The following is a 23116-nucleotide window of genomic DNA, read 5'->3' as shown; positions in this document are numbered from 1 at the left end:
ACGAGTAAAGGGAGGTGCCCACTTGATAACCCCAATGATATACTGGTAACTACACGCCTACTTTGTGTTGTCCCATAGTTTAACTGTGTAAAGGTATTTCAGATTCTCATGTGGCATTGGGATTGGGTTTCTTGGTTAGACATTTAGCTTGCGTGTATGTTATTATGTAGATAGCTTATTACTGAATATGAAGTTAGTTATTGCCTTATAGCAGAAGTGTGTATAGGTAGCTTAGATACTACTTTGGCATTGGGCTTGGCTTTCTTGGTAGTGTGCTTATCCTGGTGTTGTAGCACAAGTACTTTGTGTTTTCACAGTAATTCAAATATTACTTCTGGGTTCCATCAACTCTTTAGTAGATTTTGAAAGCGAAAAGCTGGGTTATGTGATCTGGAAGACACCAGGTTTGATTCATGGTGTGTGTTAAGTTAGCCAGAACAGCAGTTTAGCACTATAATTTCTTTCAGCAGTCATGGGTTAGGAAAAAGAAAAGCCTGCTCCAAAATGCTATCCACTAATCCCCAATGAAAGCCTGCGTGTCTGAGTAGAATGTGTCTCGGCTCTGTTGGTCTAAACCAACCTAATAATAAAGAGACACTCCCTACAATTCTTACACATGAATCATAGGCAAAAAGGATAAGGTGTCTTTGTTGAACAAGCACCAGCAAGAAAATTACTCCTTGAACTGGACAGGGATTGAAATTAGGGAGAAATGCTTTTTTTTTTTTTTTACTTCATAACTATAATCAGCAGAACAAATGTAAAAATAGTTCACCGCTGCAATGTTTTTAGCTATACTACCAAGATTTCTCCGCAATGCACCACCACATTATGTTATCGCATCTTGAGAAATTAGCCTTGAGATGAGATGACATAATGCACCGATGCACTTTGGAGAAAGATTGTATTATAACTTTCTTGGCAGTACACCACAACTGGGAAGGCTCCAAGTCTAGGCAGGCATGAAACTCAGTTTAAAAGCACATGCAAATTAATATAGATCATTTCATACACGTGTCAAAAGAAGCTATATTTGAATGTGTTTTTTAACTTAAAAACACAAAAATTTAACATTAAACAACTAAAAATCTTTCATTCATACTCTGCAATATTATGATAATGTCTGCACATCGAATGGATTTTATTGGCATCGGAACAAGGACAGCACAGTGGCGCAGCAGTAGAGTTGCTGCCTTTCAGCGCCAACCGAATCCAGCCGGATTCAATCCTGACTGCGGGTGCCGAGTGGACCGTCTTTTGACGTTCTCCCCGTGACCGTGTGGGTTTTCCTCGGGTGCTCCGGTTTCCTCCCACACTCCAAGACGTATAGGTTTGTAGGTTAATTTGGCTTCAGTAAAAATTCTAAATTGTCCCTAGTTTGTAGGATAGTGCTAGTGTACGGGGATCTCTGGTCGGTGCAGATTCGGTGGGCTGAAAGGTCTGTTTCCGCACGTATATCTAAACTAAACCAAACCAATGGTTCAGTATATTTAGAAAACAAAAAGTTGGGTTATGTAATCTGGAAGACACCAGTTTTGAGTCATAGTATGTGCTAAGTTAGCCAGAAGAGCTAAGAGAGTCTCTGGCTATACTAAACATAATACCACAGCACAGAAGGTGATCATTTGGCCCATTCAGTCCATACCAACTCCCAGAACAGATATCCCATCAGACCTGGTCTGAAGAAGAGTCTCAACCCAAAACGTCACCCATTCCTTCTCTCCAGAGATGCTGCCTGTCTCATTGAGTTATTCCAGCTTTTTGTGCCTGTCCCATCAGACCCATTCCCCCTATAATTTCTATGTAAACTCATTCAACCCCTGCACCCACCCCTCCAATCCTTCTGTTACCCACCTATACTAAGCAGTAATTTGCAGTACACAAATAACCTCTCAGCATATCTTTGGGGTGCGGGAGCAACCCAGCAGAATCTATACAAAAAAGACCACCCAAAAGTCAGCATCAAACCCTGGTCCCTGGAGCTATGAACAGCAGTACTATCTCCTGCACCTTTATCTCATCGAAATGCAGAGATCATTACAAAAAAAATCTTCAAATGCATGTTTCTTTATTTGATTCACTGCTGCGGCTGCCTCACCAACTGCCTGTTTAGCTGTACGTTGTAAATAAGTCATATCTAATTTAAGCATTATTATTTTAGTAAATCTAACCTGTGGTGTTGCTCAAGCCCAAAATGTACACAGATACTATTCTTTTATACTTCCGTGCTCTTGCACTCCCTACTTTTAGCTCTTGGAATCTAGGTGAGACCAAAGATCAACAGATGTCTAAGATCAACATGTATCGGGTACAACACGTTTGCAGTCTTTTTATGGCACTTAACATTTTTCCTCCCACAGCTTTCAAAATGCCTCAAGACCACAGTCTGGTACATTGTAACACCGCAGGTAGGTAGACATTATATATATATATATATATATATATATATATATATATATATATATATACACACACACAAATATATATATATACACACACACATACACACACACAATATTATATGTCTATATTTTATATATATATATATATAAATAAATAATATTATATATCTATATTATATATATGTAATATATACAATATTATATATATTTAAAACTTTATTTGAAATGGTTAGTCATACCAAACTATTGGTCTTAAAGCTTCAATATTTTAGTTTTAGAATGTGCAATTGTAACTTCAGATCCAATATTATCATAGATTATCCCATTTTTTGCAGAGACTGAATGTGGTTAAAACATTAGCAATGTTTTACAATGAAAGTGGTGGTTCCAACATATTCAATAAACAATGTTTTCCTTTAACAGCCTTCCACCTAATATCAGCCATAGTGCTACGGAATGGCAATGCACATAAGGCAGACTTTTCCTATGAAAGGGGAATGTAAAACAAGAATCGCCCCAGGCAAATTCTCTGTATGGTTCCTCCTGCCAATCTTCGCGGCAGTAGGAAAACATTTTACACTTGCCATGTCTAAACAAGATACGTGGAGGAGAGAAATTGCTTAAGTAGGGAATGTGTTTATGGCCAAGTAATCAAAAGCGCAAGGCCCTGCACAAACCTTATTGAGCAGCCCGAGTGAAAATATGGCAATGTAAATTAATCCTGCTGTTAGCAAAGCAGACTTGACTCAGACATTAATGTCTGGACTGCTACATTTTGCATGGAGGCAGGAAATTGTAATTAGCAACATTTATTAGCAAAAATCTTGTGTCGGCTGAACACGGAAAAAGTCAAACTTTCTGCCTACCTTTTTCCACTACATTTACTTGCTGATGGTATTTAGAGAAGAATACAAAATAGAACAATACAATCCAGCTAGCTATGGCGCATTATGAAAATAACTTAAGATTTACACACACCATATCTGCTCTAGCATTGATAAATGTAAACTGGTTTAATGTTCAACCTCAATTTTAACTTAAGACAACATAAATGTTAATATTGTTGATCCCAAAGTAGAAAACTACATTTCTGCATTAAGGGGTACAATAAAGGTAAAGTCTTTTCTCCAGGTAATCATAAGGAAAGACGTTGATACCCCCTATTGTCTGGTTAAAATATTACAGATACTAATTGATAGTTAAAACAAATTTAACTGAAATCCATAAAGCAAATACTTTTCTTGAACCAAATAAACTGTTTGCTAACAGTTTGCATCAGGTAAGCAGATAATTCCATTTGCCCTCTCGTGGCCAACATCAAAAACTCTGTGCTGATCCTTTTGCTTGTAAACGGATCAAAGTTAATCATGGGCTAGCACTTCCTAGTCAGTTCAGAAACGTTGATTTTTAAAATGAAAGTCACATCCTTTCGTCTTTTCCTTCTTGGTTTTTAAAGCTTTGACAAATATATAAGCATTAGTTACTTTTGCCCAAGTTACAACTTTTAAGCTTATAACTTCAAAAACACCGTCAGAAAATATGTACGACAGACCATATATTTTATGCCCTACCCAATTCAAGCAAAGTACTACAGTTTTTCTTACCTGATCGCCTGTAAAATTATGCTCCATATACCGTGAGGTTTGCACAAAATGTCCTTGACATAGGTTCCAGAACATAGATTTTCGAAAAATACTGATTAATACCAATGGATGACTTAGCTAAAGTGTTAAGTGAGAAAACATTTCTGGTTGTACCATCTTTCCACTCATTCCACCTTCCTGTGTTTGTTCTTGCTCTCTCCAAACTAAATGCTCTTTCAGCAGCTGCCCACTGCCTCAGCATGTTAAATGCCTGAAGGCTGAACAACACAGTTACACAAGCATGCTCAGTAAAAGGAAACCTTTAACAGAGAAAAAATATCCTGTCACTCCGGAATTTTGAAATCTTTGATTGCAACAAAATCCCAGGGAAATAAATTTAAACATGCTGTTTTTACAATGTCCCATTACACTTAATTTAGGGGTTTACCTTTAAATGCTAACTCGGGTATTTATTTGAAGCAATTTACAAAATTTGTAAAACTTTGCAATGTTCAGACCATAATGTTCTATTTGGAAATCCAGAAGGGAAAAGCCCGGTCAAACATGCATAAACAACAATTCATGAAGTAATATTTAACGAAATGACTAATAGATGTAGAAGTAAAAAGCTGTTTTCATGACTCATTATATTGTCGTAGATCTAATTTTTCAAAATTGTAATAGATTAATGTTTCAGTGATAACAGCCCACTGAAACAAAAGCACTTAAAAAAAGCACAGTGAAGGGAACCAGAAGGAAAAATGAATAGATAAAAATGAAAGTGTTTAAAAGCAAATTGATACAATAGCTTGAATGATTCACAAGAAATAGAAGAGGCATAACAATAAAATTAAAAATAGACGAAGCTAAAATCAATAGGCTCCTAAAATTGGAGATGGCATTGTAATTATTCTGTGCCTGTTGTGTGGTAATGCAGGCAACATGCCAACTTAACGATGCTCCGAACTGCAATCATTATAGTTTCCAGCCAATGTTAACGGCACTCTTCTTTGGTTTGATGCTACACAAGGACCAATTTCATGAGTGGCTAACTTCAATTAAAGATAGCCTGCGTTTTTTATAGAGTAGTGCACTGTGCTTGCAGAAGGTACTGGCAGGCATCCACAGCTGAAGCAAACGTGAAAAAATGAAGTGACACAAAATGAAAGGGAATAGCACTCTAGTTTAGAAAAGCCTTGGTATAAAGAGAGAGTGCATTTTCTGTTGCACAAGACTCAGGCTGGCAACCTGCAGAAAAACACCATTTTTGTGAAAGACCGTCGGAAAGCCCACATTCAAAGGCTTGTAGCAAGGAACTATCTGGGACCAATTTGGGGTAAAGGGCCTGTCCCACGTAGGCGATTTTAAGGCGACTGCCGGCGACTAGGCTTTCGCCGACAGTTCGCCGGGGTGTCGTGGGCATGATCGTGAGAAGTCTTCCAAAGATCATAGTGGATCGTAGTAGATCTCGGCGCGTCGCTGAAAAATCAAACGGTTTGAAATTTCTCGGCGACAGCTGGCTTATCGCCAGGTATCGTTGCTTATTGCGGGCGCTGTCGCATGCTGTCCCCGGGTTTGATAGGTTCTCTTAGATGCATTTAGAAGCACGTAATATTAAAATAAATAAAGTCATTTCAAAATACCATAAAATGCTTGTGTTTAACGAATTTATTTACCGTCAGGACATTTGACAGGTAGATTGGAGGCGACAGTTTGACCGTCAGGTAAGCGTGGGGAATTTTTGCGATGTTTTTGGCCTCAGCCATTACATTTAATGTGGGCTCCAAACCCAGATATGCAACCCAGAAACCAGATATACATCTCCCTTACATTTTCAAAGAATGCCCACACACTTTTCACAAAAATCCACTTAACCACTTAAAAAAACATTTTTAATACCGCTATTAGTAAACTGGAAGTAAATCCAGTTTATTCCTTGTTTCAGTGAAGCTTGGTTTTTAAGTAACCCATACAAGGTGTTATTGTTCAAAACTCTCAAGCACTTACCGACTTGTCAGTGATTTCAGCGAAAACCAGGACGCCAGAAAAGCATTAACAGCATGGGAATTTTCGCGATGTTTCAGAAGACGCTGTAATCTCGACCTGACTCGGCATTGTTGTGGTCATTGTAGTCGGGTAAAAGAAAAGTTTGGCCATCTGCTACGACTTTTGACAGTCGCCAAAAAAAATTGCCTAAGTGGGCAGGCCCTTAAAGCTATGCACAAAGCTTGCAGCCCACCTTCCCAGTGTGAATGTGGTGGCCAACTCTAGTTGCATGCTTGTGAACACAAGCAATATGCAGCATTTTAAGGCTAATGGTGCAGATTTAATGCCATCACATCCACCTAATATCTTAATTGTGTAATGGAAATACCATAAGACATAGGAGCAGAATTAGGCCATTCAGCCCAGTGAGGCTACTCTGCCATTCAGTCATGGCTGATCTATTTTTCCCTTTTTAACCCTATTCTCCTGCTTTTTCCCCTGGAAACTATCAAGTTCCACCTTAAAAATACCCAAAGTCTGAACTTCCACAACCGTCTGTGGCAACAAATTCCACACATTTACCAACCTCTGGCTAAGGAAATGTCTCCATATTTCCATTTTGAAGGTACGTCCTTTTATTCTGAGGCTGTGCCCTCTGGTTCTAGACACTCCCAACACTGCAGCAACTCAAATAGCTCTGCGCTAAAACTTTAGAAAAGGGTTGGATAAGTAAAGACATGCATGAACAAGGATGATTAGCCAGCTGTTTTCCTGCAAAATTGCACATTACCCTAACTTGGAAATACACTGGAAATTCATCATCACTGAATCTCAATACTGGAACTCCCTGCCCAACAGTACTTAGAGTATTTTCACCAGATGCAATGCAGCAGTTGAAAAAGTTGGTGCACTCTCATCCTCTGAAGGAAAATAAGGGATGGGTATTGTTACGGGAATAGCGCACTCTGTGGCGCAGTACCGAGGATATAATACCCATGAGGCAGCAGCCAAGGTGATCCTGAATTAAAATGGCTGAACCCAAGACTCGAGTGTAAAGCCTCTGTTAATTAGTTGTGTAGCTGTAATGGAGCAGGTACAGAAAGGAAACACAATAACAAAACATGGTGTCAGATCGGGGCCTGTTTCAGGATTAGTTGAGAGTTGATTGGGTGCACGGCGACAGCGGACGACGTTTGTAAGTACTACCGAGAGACGATTGTGCGGCCTACATTGTTTCCATCGACAGAGGGGTGGATTTATCAGGAACATGGAGCAGCTAAAGCCCCCGAGGCAAATGAATTTTGAGGCAAGGGACCTGCCAATGGAGTGGAGGCAATGGAGGGAGGAGTTTGAGCTCTATGTTGATTTGAGCATGGAAGGGAAGGATGACAAGACAATGAGGAAACTGCTCATGTACCTAGTTGGACCGCAAGGGAGGGAGCTCTACCAAACGCTAGAGACATGGACGCCGGGGGGCAAGTACCATCTGCTGGTAGCTGACAGCATAACGCCAGTGATCCATCCACCACGAAGAGTCACTATAGCTTTACGGAGTAAGCCGAAAGAGGAGTTAGGCAGACTAACAGAAGCGGAAATAATTGCCCCAGTAGAGACCCACACACCATGGGTATCCAGCCTTGTGGGTGTAGAAAAGCCCAATGGGAAGTTGAGAGTGTGTTTAGACCCGAGGGATCTGAACAAGGGGCTTAAAAGAAGTAATTACCCAATGACGACGATCGAAGATGTCCTCACCAACCTGAATGATGCCAAGGTCTTTAGCCAAGAATGGGTTTTGGCATGTGGAACTGGATGATGAGAGTTCTCAGCTTACAACATTTAACACACCATATGGTAGATATAGATGGAGACGCATGCCGTTTGATCTGTCCACGGTCCCTGAGGAGTTCCAGCGATGACAGAACCAAGTGCTGGAGGGCCTGGAAGGAGTGAGGTCTGTTGCTGACGACATCCTAGTGTTTGGGAAAGGAAAAACGGCAGAGGAAGCAGAAAGAGACCATGACAGGAAGGTTAAAGCTCTGATGGAGAGATGTCGTGACCGACACCTGAAGCTGAACATAGTGAAGGCAAAGCTGAAGGTGAAGGAAGTCACTTTCAGAGGACATAGAGTCTCTGCTGCAGGACTGAAACCAGATCCAGGGAAGGTAGAAGCAGTGCTACAGATGCCTAACCCAACGGATGTCCAAGGAGTTCAGCGATTTATTGGGTTTGTTAACTACGAGCAAATTCCTTCCTGGATTAAGCGACCTATGTGAACCGCTGCGCAAGCTGACACAGAAGGATGTAGTTTGGTGGTGGGCACAGGTGCATGACAGGGCGGTGATGGACATAAAGAAGCTAGTAACTGCCGAGCCAGTACTCAGATACTATGATCCATCCAGGGAGCTGACAGTACAGGCCGACGCGTCAGAAACTGGACTTGGTGTGGCGCTGATGCAGGAGGGCCATCCAGTTGCCTATGCCAGCAGGGCCCTGACGGATGCGGAGACCAGATATGCACAAATAGAAAAAGAATTGCTGGCAGTGATGTTTGGTCTAGAGGTTCCATGTGTACACATATGGAAGGCCAGTGAATGTGCAGTCAGACCATAAGCCACTGGAGATAATCGCCACAAAACCACTTCATCGTGCACCAAAGAGATTGCAGATGATGCTGGTGAGGATGCAGACCTATGATGTGACAATAAGATACAGACCAGGGAAGGAGATGCAGCTTGCAGACACGCTGAGCAGAGCATATATTCAGACTGGCAAGACTGACAAGACCATGAAAGAACTGGAGACTGTAAACCTGGCAAGGCACATCCCAATAGCACAGCCTCTGCTAAATGGCATAAGGGATGCGACAGGAGAAGATGAGACTATGCAGAAACTGCAAGAGGTGATCAAACGATCTGGCCAGAGAACAAGAAGGACGTTGACCCAGGGCTCATCTCCTATTTGCATGTGAGGGATGAGCTGTGTTGGAGATGCCCTCATATTTAGGGGAGAGAGAGTAATCATCCCTAAAGCCAGGAGACGCGACATGCTCACACGAGTACATGATTCCCACATTGGTGTGAATGGCTGTCTAAGAAGGGCAAGAGAATGTCTGCACTGGCCCGGAATGAGTGCAGAAATCAAGGACTTCGTACAGAAATGTGAGACATGTCAAGCTCAAGGGAAAGAGCAACCAAAAGAAACACTGCATTCCCATTAAATTCCAGAGAGGCCATGGGCGAAGGTGGGTGCAGATTTGTTCCACTTGGATGGAAGGAACTATTTGGTCACTGTGGACTATTTCTCAGGATATTGGGAAATAGACTATCGAGAGAAAACACTGGCAGTGAATGTCATCCATAAAATCAAAGACCAGTTCGCAAGATATGGAATACCAGATCAGCTCATCACAGATAAGGAGTTTGTACGTTCTCCCCGTGACCTGCGTGGGTTTTCTCCGAGATCTTCGGTTTCCTCCCACACTCCAAAGACGTACAGGTATGTAGGTTAATTGGCTGGGTAAATGTAAAAATTGACCCTAGTGGGTGTAGGATAGTGTTAATGTACGGGGATCGCTGGGCGGCACGGACTTGGAGGGCCGAAAAGGCCTGTTTCCGGCTGTATATATATGATATGATATGATAATGGGCCACAGTTCACAGCTGAGGAGTTCAAGAGATTTACCAAGGGGATCCTGAATTAAAATGGCTGAACCCAAGACTTGAGTGTAAAGCCTCTGTTAATTAGTTGTGTAGCTGTAATGGAGCAGGTTACAGAAAGGAAACACAATAACAAAACAGGTATTAAATGTTGGACTTGCCAGCTACACTTGCTTCCTGAAAAATGAACTTTTAAAACAGTCACTGAACAAAAAGGACAGTCAAAAGAATGAAAGCATCATGACTGCAGCTACGATAGTAAGCATTTATCTTCAAGATTCACCACCTATGGTGAGACATCAACTGGAAGCTGAGCAATTGGAAACTGACATAGAAACATAGAAAAAAGGTACGGGAGTAGGCCATTCAGTCCTTCGACCCAGCACCGCCATTCAATATGATCATGGCTGATCATCCAAAATTAGTACCCCGTTCCAGCTTTTTCCCCATATCCCTTGATTCCCTTAGCCCTAAGAGCTAAATCTAACTCTCTCTTGAAAACATCCAGTGAATTGGGCTCCACTGCCTTCTGTGGCAGAGAATTCCACAGATTCACACAACTCTCAGGGTGAAAATGTTTTTCCTCATCACAGTCGTAAATGGCCGACCACTTATTCTTAAACTGTGACCCCTGGTCTGGACTCCCCCAACATCCGGAACATTTTTCCTGCATCTACCCTGTCCAATCCTCTAAGAATTTTATATGTTTCTATAAGATCCCCTCTCATCCTTCTAAATTCCAGCGAATACAAGCCCAGTCAACCCATTCTTTCATCATTTGTCAGTTCCGCCATCCCGGGAATTAACCCGGTGAACCTACGCTGCACTCCCTCAATAGCAAGAATGTCCTTCCTCAAATTAGGAGGCCAAAATTGCACACAATACTCTGGGTGTGGTCTCACCAGGGCCCTGTACAACTGCAGTAGGATCTTCTTGCTCCTAAACTCAAATCCTCTCACAATGAAGGCCAAGATGCCATTTGTTTTCTTCACTGCCTGCTCTACCTGCATGCTTACTTTCAGTGACTGAGGTACAAGCACACCCAGGTCTCGTTGCACCTCCCCTTCTCCTAATCTGACACCATTCGGATAATAATCTGCCTTCGTGTTCTTGCCACCAATGTGGACAACCTCACATTTATCCACATTATACTGCATCTGCCATGCCTGCCCACTCACCCAACCTATCCAAGTCACCCCCTGCAGTTCATGCAGAGTGGAAGATTGGTATGTGGATGAATCAAGGTACATGTAGACAATGGAAAGCTGCACCACGACAGCTTGCAATCATTCTCTTTCTGCCTGCTGGTCTCTGACAAGAGTGTGAAATGTACTCAAACACCTCAATATGACGCATTGCGACCTTCCCCTTCCCCCTCCCCCTCCCCCCACCCCCCAGACATTACTGGCAGAGAGAGGAGGAGTGATTTAACCCAGCAGTGATGGCAGTAAGGTCCGTCCTGTTGCTGTGGTCTCGAACAAGGCACTGGATTTGGCGGACAGTGTCATAGTGTTACAGAGCATGGAAAAAGGCCCTTCGGCCCAACTTCCCCACGTCGACCAACTTTATTAGTCCTGCAGCTGCCTGCAATCTCCTGGCATATTTTCTCTTCTATTTCCTGTTGACTCTTTGGGGGCCTGTGATATATTCCAAACAAAGTGATCATCCCTTTCTTATTTCTCAGCTCCACCTTTTAACCCCACCTCTGTCTCTCATGAAGCATCTGCACACTGGGTCATTGAGATGCCAGTCCTGGGGAGAGAGAGGAAAGAGTCCACATGGGGCACAGGGGAGGAGGGGAGGAAGAAAAATAGGTACGGGTTGTTAGAAGTTACCTCAAATTGAAGAATTTAATGTTTACAGTTGGGTTGTAAGTTACTCAAGATTGCAGTTCTTTTTTTTCCTCCACCACATCGATAAACTCATTCTATTTGTTAGATGATTAATAGTCCAATAAACAAATTTTCCATTAGAAAAGTACTACAAGAGATTAGTGGCAATAAAGTAAACATTAGGATGTGTGTTTTAAGCAGTACTGAATGAGTCACATAATTCCACATAAATCTTTAAAACAATGGCACATGTCTACTGCAAGTGCTGAAGACTCGGACACAGACCTTGCTGAGTCACAACATTATCATTAAACACTCACAATGATAAAACTCCCAGAGTCATCTGTAAAATCAGTAGCAACAATAGAAATGTTCTTTAGCAGAACCATGTGTGATTTATATCCATGCATGATTTACTGATGAAATCTTTCAATCCTATTTTTACAATCTGAAGTAGGGTCTCAACCCAAAACTTTGCCTATCCCTTCCTTCCGCAGATGCTGCTTGACCCACTGAGTTACTCCAGCACTTTGTGTTTTACCCCAGATTCCAGCATCCACAGTTCCTTGTGTCAATATTTGCAATTATTCTATTAGCTGGAGTGATATCTAGTTGGAATTTTGCAACTATTTACAAAAATATCTAAAAAACTATACATTACATACAAACTGCTGCTTTGATCTTGCAAATGTTCCGCTCAGTTGGGGTTAAATGAAAATGTCAAAGAAATAGGATTGTTTGACAATATTTTTAAGCAATTAGCCCACCTGCATAAAAGACAAAATAAAATCTAATCCCAAATTTGGTGAGTTCTTAATTTTATTTTGTCTTTGAAAAGAAAAGGAGATATACACATGCAAACTGTAACAGGCAGCCAGAGATTTTGGAAGGAATTTTATCATGTTAAGCAAGTCAGCCATATCTTTAACAGGGATACTCATAACACCCTGGAACATCAATCTCACAGAAATACCTGATCCTTTGCAGATATTGTGGGCTAGTTTCATTTATGTTCTTTCTTTCATTTTAAATTATCTGTATTGTTGTCTCGGCCACTATTTTGCAAATAAATATTAATAGAGTCGATACGGCATAAAAAACAGCCAGAATTTAGTTGACATTAAGCGCGACTCTTCCCCTTCCAATGCCATTCCGCAGTGATTTTACATACAGGTCCTCCCCAACTAACGAACGCCCAATTTATAGATCTGGTTTAGGAGACCAGCGGGATAGATGGGGATCGATTTGCCAGCTGCTGCAGGGCTGCAGACATCTTCTGCCGGGTGGGAATGGAGGACATTTTCATGTGCCTTCACTTCCCACATCCCTACCTATTTGCTTGCCTCGCCCCACCCCCACTCCCAAGCCTCAACGATTAGGCGACGAGTGAAGACGTGAAGAACTGGGTGTACTGAGTCACTGAGGCCACTCTTCCCGCGTCAACTTCCTCTCCCATGACTGGTGCTTGTGCGATCCTCTCCCAACATTGTTTTTGTTCATCTCCAAGTTACAAACAGTTCGGGTAATGAACATTACAACTAGAGAGCGGTCCTGAACAACTATCCACCTCAGTGGAGACCCTCAGACTATCTTTGATTGGACTTTATTGGCTTTATCTTGCACTAAACATTATTCCCTTTATCCTGTATCTGTACACTATGAATGGCGGGATTGTAATCAAGTATTGTCTTTCCGCTGACTGGTTAGCACGCAACAAAAGTTTTTCACTGTACCTCGGTACATGTGACAATAAACTCAACTAAACTAATGAACATTGCTCAGGAATGGAATCTAGCCGTGACCTGAGGACTTCCTGTATCTTAAAAGGGACCAAAGTTGTTGGGCACCTAATGGAGAGTACATGAAAACAAAACATTTCTTTGCTGACTTATACACACTCTGTCACCCCTCCCTCCTCACCTGCAGAACCACAATAAACTTAACCTTCCCCCATCCCATTGCAAAGCCTCAAAAACTGCATCAGTCTGTAATTGGCCTCCATCCTAAACAATCTGTGCATGCTAAACACAAGACAATCAGGGCGAGAGTTGGCGACGATCGCTTGAGCCTGCCCAACCATTCAACAAGATAGTGGCTGATCTATGCTGGCCTCAACTCTTTTATGCACGGCCCCCTTAATTTGATCTTTCAGATATTTATCCACCCCCACCTTAAATATATCTGATAATTGGCCTCCACCAACCGAGGGGCCAGAGACTTCACCACTCTGAGAAAAGTCATTTCTGTGCACTGCAATTTAAATAACTGCCCTATATTTTGTGATTCTCTTATTTATGAAAAAAAATCTGCCCCCTTAGGATTGTATATGTTTGAATAAGGTTCTTCTAAACTACGAGGAATTCACACACAAATTGTCTAATCTCCCTTGATAGAACATTTCAGTCCAGGAATACGCTACTATATATTGTTCTAGGCAAGGGGCCCAAAACTATGCACAGTATTTAGGTGGAGCCTAACCAACACCTTGTACAACTGTAATAAAGCCTTTGTAATCTTGAACTCCAACACATTTACAGTGAAGGCCAATGTGCCTTCTTGACTACTACTTACAGCAGCCAACTTTTTGTGATTCACTCACTGGAAGACCTCAATCCCTCTGAACGTCACTCATTTGCAGTCTCCATTTAGATAATAATCTGCCCTTCAATTCCTCTTACCAAAATTCATGATCTTTTACTTCCCCACAATACATTCTGTTTGCTGGCATTTCACTCAATCACTCAATCAATCTATATCTTGTTGCAGGTAAACACAAAATGCTGGAGTAACTCAGCGGGTCAGGCAGCATCTCTGGGAAGAAGGAATGGGTGACGTTTCAGGTCGAGACTCATCTTCAGACTGAAGACTGAAGAAAGGTCTCGACCTGAAACGTCACCCATTCTTTCTCTCCAGAGATGCTGCCTGACCCGCTGTTACTCCAGCATTTTGTGTCTACCTTCGATTTAAACCAGCATCTGCAGTTATTTTTCCTATACATTTTATCGCAGAATCATAATGTCCTAACCACATCAAGCCTTCCATCTCTTTGAGCTAGAAGGTAGCTGTTGAGATTTTAACAGTGATTGGCTATTTGCGGTGTTCAAAACGCAACGTTGAAATCTGTTTTCTTATCTAGCTTCCTGACCAGAAGCTACAATGCATGCTACCATCACACCATCTCACTGGGCAATAGAATTGTTATATTTGATTGGGAAATCTTTTACTTACTTCCAAATCGTCCAAAGACCGAGTTATGCTAAAACGCTTTGACCGTCCATATGATCTCCGGATAGAAGAGCGTTGGGCAGCATGTAAGAATCCGACAGAAATTGCAGAAAACTTCGCACCCTAAAAAATGAAACAAAATCAAAGGAATTGGTATCTTACAGTAACTAACAGAACTGAAAAGCAGGCAGCAGCAGATACATGCGTTACATCTGGGGATAAACCTAAACAGACCTGGAATGTGCAGGCTAGTATTAAATTACCCAAGTTCTGCATGGAAAATAGCTGAGGGATAATGGTCTTTGATGGAGTGATGTTGATAATATAACACAATTTCTGATAGTCATCAGATTTGACTCAGTTGTGCATTCTTCTTTCTGAAGGTCATGGGCTCAAGAGCAGTCCAAAATTTTAAACTCATAACTAAGGCTGAGATGGGAGAGAACTGGGAAGGGGGAGGGGAAGAGAGGGACAGAGGAACTATCTAAAGTTGGAGTAGTTAATGTTCATACCGCTGGGCTGTAAGCTGCCCAAGCGAAATATGAAGTGCTGTTTTTCCAATTTCCGGTGGGCCTCACTGTGGAGGAGGCCCATGACAGAAAGGTCAGACTGGGAGTGGGAGGGGGAGTTTTTACATCGATGTCTTTACATCGGCAAAACCAAACGCAGGCTCGGCGATCATTTTGCTCAACACCTTCGCTCAGTCCGCCTTAACCAACCTGATCGGCTGAGCACTTCAACTCCCCCTCCCACTCCCAGTCTGACCTTTCTGTCATGGGCCTCCTCCAGTGCCACAGTGAGGCCCACTGGAAATTGGAGGAACAGCACCTCATATTTCGCTTGGGCAGCTTGCAGCCCAGCGGTATGAACATTGACTTCTCCAACTTTAGATAGTTCCTCTGTCCCTCTCTTCCCCTCCCCCTTCCCAGTTCTCCCTCTATCTTCCTGTCTTCACCTATATCCTTCCTTTGTCCCGCCCCCCCTGACATCTGTCTGAAGAAGGGTCTCGACCCGAAACGTCACCCATTCCTTCTCTCCTGAGATGCTGCCTGACCTGCTGAGTTACTCCAGCATTTTGTGAATAAATACCTTCGATTTGTACCAGCATCTGGAGTTATTTTCCTACGCTAAGGCTGAGATAATTAGTTTTGGTTTTAGAGATACGTCATGGAAACAAGCCAGCCCACACTGACCATCGATCACCCATTCACAATAGTTCTATGTTATCCAATTTTAGCATCCACTCCTTACATAACAGGGGCAATTCACAGAGGCCAATTAATTTACAAACTAAATGATGCAGCAATATACTGGGGAACTGTTCACCATTGCTTGTATATTTGTAATCTTATATTTGTAACCTGTTCCTTCAATCATTATAGATAATCTTATATCAATTATCCATTAGTTAATCTTTCACCTGGTCATAGAGACATACATCATGGAAACAGGACCTTCGGCCCAACCTGCCCATGTCGACCAAGATGCCCCACCTACACTAGTCTCACCTGTCTGTGTTTTGGCCCATATCCCTCTAAACCTTTCCTATCCACGTACCTGTCCAAATGTATTTTAAATGCTGTTATAGTACCTGCCTCAACTAACTCCTCTGGCTGCTCATTCCATATACCCATCACCACCTGTGTGAAAAAGTCACCCCTCAGGTTTCTATTACATCCTTCTCCTCTCACCTTAAACCCATGTCCTCTGGTTCTTGATTCCCCATCTCTGGTAAAAGACTGCATTCTCCCTTATCTATTCCCCATGTGATCTTATACACCTCCATAAGATTGCCCCTCAGCCTCCTGCCTTCCATCGAATAGTCCTGGCCTGCCCAACATCTCCCTATAGTTCAGGCTCTCAAGTTCTGGCAGCATCCCCATAAATCTTCTCTGCACTCGTTCCAGCTTAACAACATTCTTCCTACAGCAGGGTGAACACAAAACTTCAAATGCAGCCTTACCAACTTCTTGTACAACTGTAACATAACATCGCAACTTCCATACCATGACTGATGAAGGCCAATATTTCAAAAGCCTTCTTAACCACCCTATCTACGTGTGACACCTGTACCTGCTGTACGTACGTATCTGCACTCCTAGATCCCTCTGCTCGACAACACTTCCCAGGGCCCTGCTATTCACTGTGAAGGTTCTGCTCTGGTTTGACTTCCCAAAATGCAACACTTCATACATAACTGCATTAAACTCCATTAATCGTTCCTCAGTCTCCTTGCCCAACTGATCAAGATCCTGCTTCAATTTTTGAAAACCATCTTCACTCTCTTCAATACCGCCCACTTTAGTGTCATCCTCAAACTTACTAATCATGCCTTCTACATTCTCATTCAATTCGTTGATATAAACCACAAACAGCAAAGGGCCCAGCAATGATCCCTGAGTCACACCACCAGTTACAGGCCTTCAGTCCGAAAACCAACCTTCCAGCATCACCCTTTGCTTCCTTCCATGAAGTGAAGGGTCTCGACTCGAAACGTCACCTGTTCCTTCTATCCGGAGATGCTGCCTGTCCCGCTGAGTTACTCCAGCATTTTGTGTCTATCTTCAATTCTCTATCCAGTCAGCTAGCTCTCCCTGGATCCCATGCGATCTAACCTTCCAGAGCAGCCCACCATGCGGAACCTTAAAAAAAGGTCTCGCTGAAATCCATAGAAACAACATGCCCTCACCAATTTTTTTTGATTACTTCTTCAAAAAAATCAGATTTGTAAGACATGATCTCCCACGTACAAAACAATGCTGACTATTCCCAATGAGCTCCTGTCTATCCAAATGCATATATATCTTACTGCTCAGAAAACTCTCCAGTAACTTGCCTACCAGATGTTAGGCTCACTGGTCTATAGTTCTCAGGTTTTATTTTGCAGCCCTTTTTAAAGAGGGGCTTTGGTTTAATTCCTCAAAGTTTAAAAACTCTAAACAAAACACTCTGCAACATCCTCTAATCTGAAGCAAACAGACTCAGTTTCCCCAAGTAATACAACCAAAATGGAGATGGCATAAATAAGGATGAAAAGAAAAGCCCTCTCAGCATAAAATGGAGCAAACAAAACAGTTGAATGACAAATATAAATAGGATTAAAAAATCTGGAGGTCAAAATCAGAATGAGAAAAAGATTACAACAAATGTCCATCCCTTATACAAATACTTCCATGGACCTAATTAAAGACCCTAAGACTAATGATAACAGATATTCTAAATAAAATCAATTCCTCTGCATCAGCATGAGACACCCATCATAGTTATCAGAAAGAGAAGGCAATAAAAGAGAAGGCAATATCCAGATGGATATCACACAGAGCATGTAAGCAAGCCTACAAATTCAGTCTTTTTTTCCCCAATAAATCCCAAAAATGCAACAAATATACAGATGGCTAGAAAAGTGTGAGCTTGTAATGAACATTTTTATTAAATTGTACTGCAGGAAGCATACAAACATAGAAAATAGGTGCAGGAGTAGGCCATTCGGCCCTTCGGGCCAGCACCGCCATTCAATAGGATCATGGCTGATCATCCAAAATCAGTTCCCCCGTTCCTGCTCTCTCCCCATATCCCTTGATTTCGTTAGCCCTAAGGGCAATATCTAACTCTCTCTTGAAAACATCCAGTGATGCACTACTAAGTACATCTATTTTAAATTCAGTGCTTAATTTTCTCCATACTGAAGCAGTGGTTATAAAAGCTGTGGAATGCTGAGGTGCAGGTTCATACATGTTATTTATCATGCAGCATATGTATTTATCTAAAACATCTGGACAAGGAGCAAGTCATAGGCACACAGTGGGAGGAACAGACAAATCAAGCAGATTGCAGCAATCAGCCTCGGGGTTTCATCTGCAAATGAAAAAGACAACAACCTGCCCATCGCATCAACTGGGAAGATATTGTGCAGGGGCAAGACCAGCTATTCCATAAAAATTAGGCATTTTTGCATAATATATCTTTGGTCATATTGTTGGCACAAAATGCTGGAGTAACTCAGCGAGACAGGCAGCATCTCTGGAGAGAAGGAATGGGTGACATTTCAGGTCGAGATCCTTCCCCAGACTGACATTTTGGGTCAAGAAGCTTCTTCAGACATATTATGCCTGGATAACTGATCTGGCCTTCCATTTTATACAACACACAACACTGCTTAAAAAATCGATTTGTTTTTTACAACAACATCTATGGAATAAAGACTTAAATTGTTCTGAAGTACCTAAAGCAACAAGCAGGACATCAAATTTAATTGAATTCCTCATTTAGTTACCAGGATTTAACTCATTTTCAGAGCAAGACAATCAAAAGCAAATAAGAGCAGGATAGCACAATGAATCGGCACCAAGTATTCATACGAAGGGAACAGGGCAAATTCATCATATGAAGAGAAGTAGGAAGCGAAGTAGGAAGCGACATTTCAAAGAGAGAAATAAAACCTAAAATAAAAGGATAATGCAGTGGGAATCATAATCAAGATATGCTCAATAAAAGGAAGTATGGGAATAATGTCTAATATCTTTTGACCTTAGATTCCAATCTTAAAAAATTCAGTCAAGTTCAGGCTTGTAAAGTTTGTTATGCAGCATCACGATGGAAATATAAATGATTTGTCTCCTAAACCATTGACCTCCTTATACGCCAAGAAGGGTCTCGACCCAAAACGTCGCCCATTCCTTCTCTCCTGAGATGCTGCCTGACCTGCTGAGTTACTCCAGCATTTTGTGAATAAATACCTTTGATTTGTACCAGCATCTGCAGTTATTTTCTTATACTCCTTATACGGCAGAATCATATATGGTCTAAGAAAGACACAAAGTGTTGGAGAACCTCAGCGGTCAGGCAGCATCTCTGGAGAAAACGATGGGTGATGTTTCAGTACTTTGAGATAAACCAACATCTGCAATTCCTTGTTTCCATCATTTATGGACATATGGTCTAAGATTTATAAGATTTATAAAGATGTTACCAGAATTGTGAGGACATGTTTTATGAAAGGAAAGAATGAATAGATTGGGTTTTCTCCCCACTTGAGAACAGGCGGCGGAGGGAATGATCCTCATTTGTGGATAGCAACGTAAAGTAACATCATTATAATAGTCACCAAACAAATCCAATGGAGAATGTAGCAACAACTCCTTATCCAAACAGTAGCAAGAATATACAATTTACCCACCACATGGAATATATAGATAGCAGCATAGATACATTTAAGGGGAGGGTACAAGAGCATACAAATGAGAAAAGAATAGGTGGTTACATTGATATATGAAAAGTTGTGAAGAGACTCAAGTACATCACAAACGTCAGCCTGGACCTGTCGGGCCAAATGGCCTGTTACTGTGTCTATGCCATTTGATCTGTAAAATCGTGGACTCTTCCCACTTTCTTGTTGAATGCAAGAAAAAATTTGCAAGGTTTTCTAAAGCAAAATCGAAAGCTGTTTGAATTCACAATCAATGATGCTGTACACACTGGTGCCACCTGGTGGAGCACCCTCAAAATGGCAATACGTGTTACCACATTTTTTGTCATTGATCTGATGAAGGGACAATTACCTGGCATATGAAGTTAACTTTCCCAAAGCTGTGGCCCAAAGTGCTGAATTTTCCCCTGATTTTCGCTTGTATTTTAGACTTTAGAGATACAGCGCAGAAACAGGCCTTCTAGTCCACCAGGCCGCACCGACCAGCAACCACCCTGGCACTATACTGACACTATCCTACTAGGGACAATTGACCATTTTTACTGAAGCCAATTAACCTACAAACCTGCACATCTTTGGAGTGTATGAGGAAACCGGAGCACCCGGAGAAAACCCGTGCGGTCACAGGGAAAATGTACAAACTCCGTACAGGCACCACCCGTGGCCAGGATTGAACCCGGGTTTCTGGCTCGGTAAAGCAGCAACTCTACCGCTGCGCCATTGTGCTGCTTGTGTTTTACAACATTCCAGTATCTATTACTTTGCAATTTGCGCATTTGTTATCTTGATATTTTATTAATCCTGTAAAATATGCTGGATTGCTCGCTATTAAAAATTCAGTGCAAGTTTGCATTGTCTCAAATTATTTATTAAAGGCAAATACTACTGTAATCCATTTGGCCATTAACCCCATTGCCTATAAGAACTCTTAAATATTAACCACATTATCTAGCTTGCATCATTTCCAAACAGATTATTGTTTGAGGTCAATGCACATAGTTATAAGATGCGACATCATACAAAGTCCAGCTGGCATTCCACGGGTTCCTTTAAGATAACCAAGTCTTTTGTGACTTAACAAAAAATTACGGTCTTTTCTAGTTCTATTGTTCAATGGATACCTTGACTACTATTTAACAATGCTTTACGCTTTAATATACAAGCCAGCATCAAATACTCCTGCAGACTCCTGCCTTCAAGAGTTCCAGAGGTGAAGACATGCTACATGCTACAGGCGGCACGGTAGCGCAGCGGTAGAGTTGCTGCTTTACAGCGAATGCAGCGCCGGAGACTCAGGTTCGATCCTGACTACGGGTGCTGCACTGTAAGGAGTTTGTACGTTCTCCCCGTGACCTGCGTGGGTTTTCTCCGAGATCTTCGGTTTCCTCCCACACTCCAAAGACGTACAGGTATGTAGGTTAATTGGCTGGGTAAAATGTAAAAATTGTCCCTAGTGGGTGTAGGATAGTGTTAATGTACGGGGATCGCTGGGCGGCACGGACTTGGTGGGCCGAAAAAGCCTGTTTCCGACTGTATATATATGATATGATATGATAACATTTAAGAACACGAATTCTCAACAATTATTACTTTTGTTGCCAGTTGCCACTAAGCTCTGAAAGCTTCAATCAAGTCCACCTCTACATTTGGGTTGCACTCGACAGGAATAGCTTATCCCTTTAATTCAATGTATCACGGCAAATTAGTGGAGTTGCTGCAATAAATTAGATTGTAATAATTATTCATGTCTCCTTTTTAAGATTTTTTTTGGTATTTTGTCTGCTTGTTCAGACTGACAGTTGGCAGTGCTATGGACCGCAATAAGTTTCCATTAAGTGCAGATTGCTGACATCAAGCTAACTCAGGCATATTAGATATCTTGTAATGCTGGAACCTTTCACTGTAGTTTGAACCTGCCCTCATCTTGCAATAATTCTCCTCCTCGATTGATTTTGTATTCACAATAAAATATGAACAACATTTGAATTAATATATCATATATGAGGACGATGGAAAAGTCACAAACGTGTTCATCTGAAAAGCTAACAGCGACTATTCCAAAATACTGCATAATGACCAGTTTCCATTTAGTTGACAGGCAAAGATAATCCACAATAAAGTAACGTTAAGACTAGAATTTCAGTTCGCCATCTGAACAAGTTGAATGCCAGGGAAGAACTTTATGTTCTACCACTCAATCATGATCCAACATTAAAATCCCTTCTTCATTCTTTAGAGTGTATTTTACGCAGAAATTTAAGGCAGCAGAGCCAAGATAGTGCATGCTACTTCACAGCCTGGTCTATCCATCAACAGTAACACTGCTCAAGCTGACTTGAGTGTCTTCACACTTGAGTGCCAATGAGGATCATCTCTGGAAGACTGAGGCCAACACATTAAGACACAGCCCATATTTCCACATTACATGAGACCTTCTGAAACAGCTTCTTCCCCTCATTTATCAGACTTCAAAATGGTCCTTCTCTAAGCTAGAGTTCAGTCCCGGTTCTCTAATCTACCTCATTTTTTTCTCTGAACTGTTGCGTTACAATGCAGATAAATTATATTCTGCATTCTGTACCTTTTCCCTCTACCTTTTGTGCTTGGCTTGATTGTATTCATGTAAAGTATTATCTGATCTGATTAGATTGGACACAAACAAAAGCTTTTCACTGTACCTCAATACATGGGACAAGATAAAACCTCAAATAGCTGCAGAAACATCCCAATGTACAAAGGACCAGAACAAATCCAGGCACCTATTTGAAATCCTGCAGCCCATATTTCCACACATTAATGTCAAATCCACCTCTCATTGGTGAGTTTCTTGGGTGACAGCAAACATCTCCAGCCGTAACTTGGCAACTAGGTCAAACACTGAAGTCCCAAGCATTAAACTTCAAATAAAAACCAATACAAATTCCAAGGACAGACCACAGAAGATCCGTACTGGAATGTTCACATGCTCCACACATGGAAAGCTGCAATGGTTCACACTGCCTCAACCCAAAACCACTGCATGGATTGCAAACCTTGTCAATGACACCAATGGTATAGTGAATAGTGAAGGTTATCTAAGATTACAACAGGAACCAGGTGAATCGAGGTAGCAAGCCAATGAACAGCAGATGGAATTCAACTTGGACAAGTGCAAGGTGTTGCAATTTGGTAAATTAATCCAGGACATGCACAGTAAATGGTGGTGCCCCAGAGAGACCAAGTCCTC

General features: G+C 41.7%; 1 protein-coding gene across 1 annotated transcript in view; it reads right to left on the bottom strand.

Annotated features, from left to right (window-relative positions):
- Positions 1–23116, bottom strand: part of rgs12b (regulator of G protein signaling 12b) — a 118556-nt gene that overhangs the window by 62738 nt on the left and 32702 nt on the right. Inside the window, exon 2 of the mRNA XM_078432059.1 lies at positions 14688–14807. Coding sequence (XP_078288185.1) covers positions 14688–14807 — 120 coding nt within the window. The remainder of the gene's footprint in view (positions 1–14687; positions 14808–23116) is intronic.

Source organism: Rhinoraja longicauda, chromosome 3, assembly GCF_053455715.1.
Source record: "Rhinoraja longicauda isolate Sanriku21f chromosome 3, sRhiLon1.1, whole genome shotgun sequence".
Lineage (NCBI taxonomy): Eukaryota > Metazoa > Chordata > Chondrichthyes > Rajiformes > Arhynchobatidae > Rhinoraja > Rhinoraja longicauda.
The sequence above is the reverse complement of the archived record's forward strand: the minus strand, read 5'-3'. Positions and strand labels throughout refer to the sequence as shown.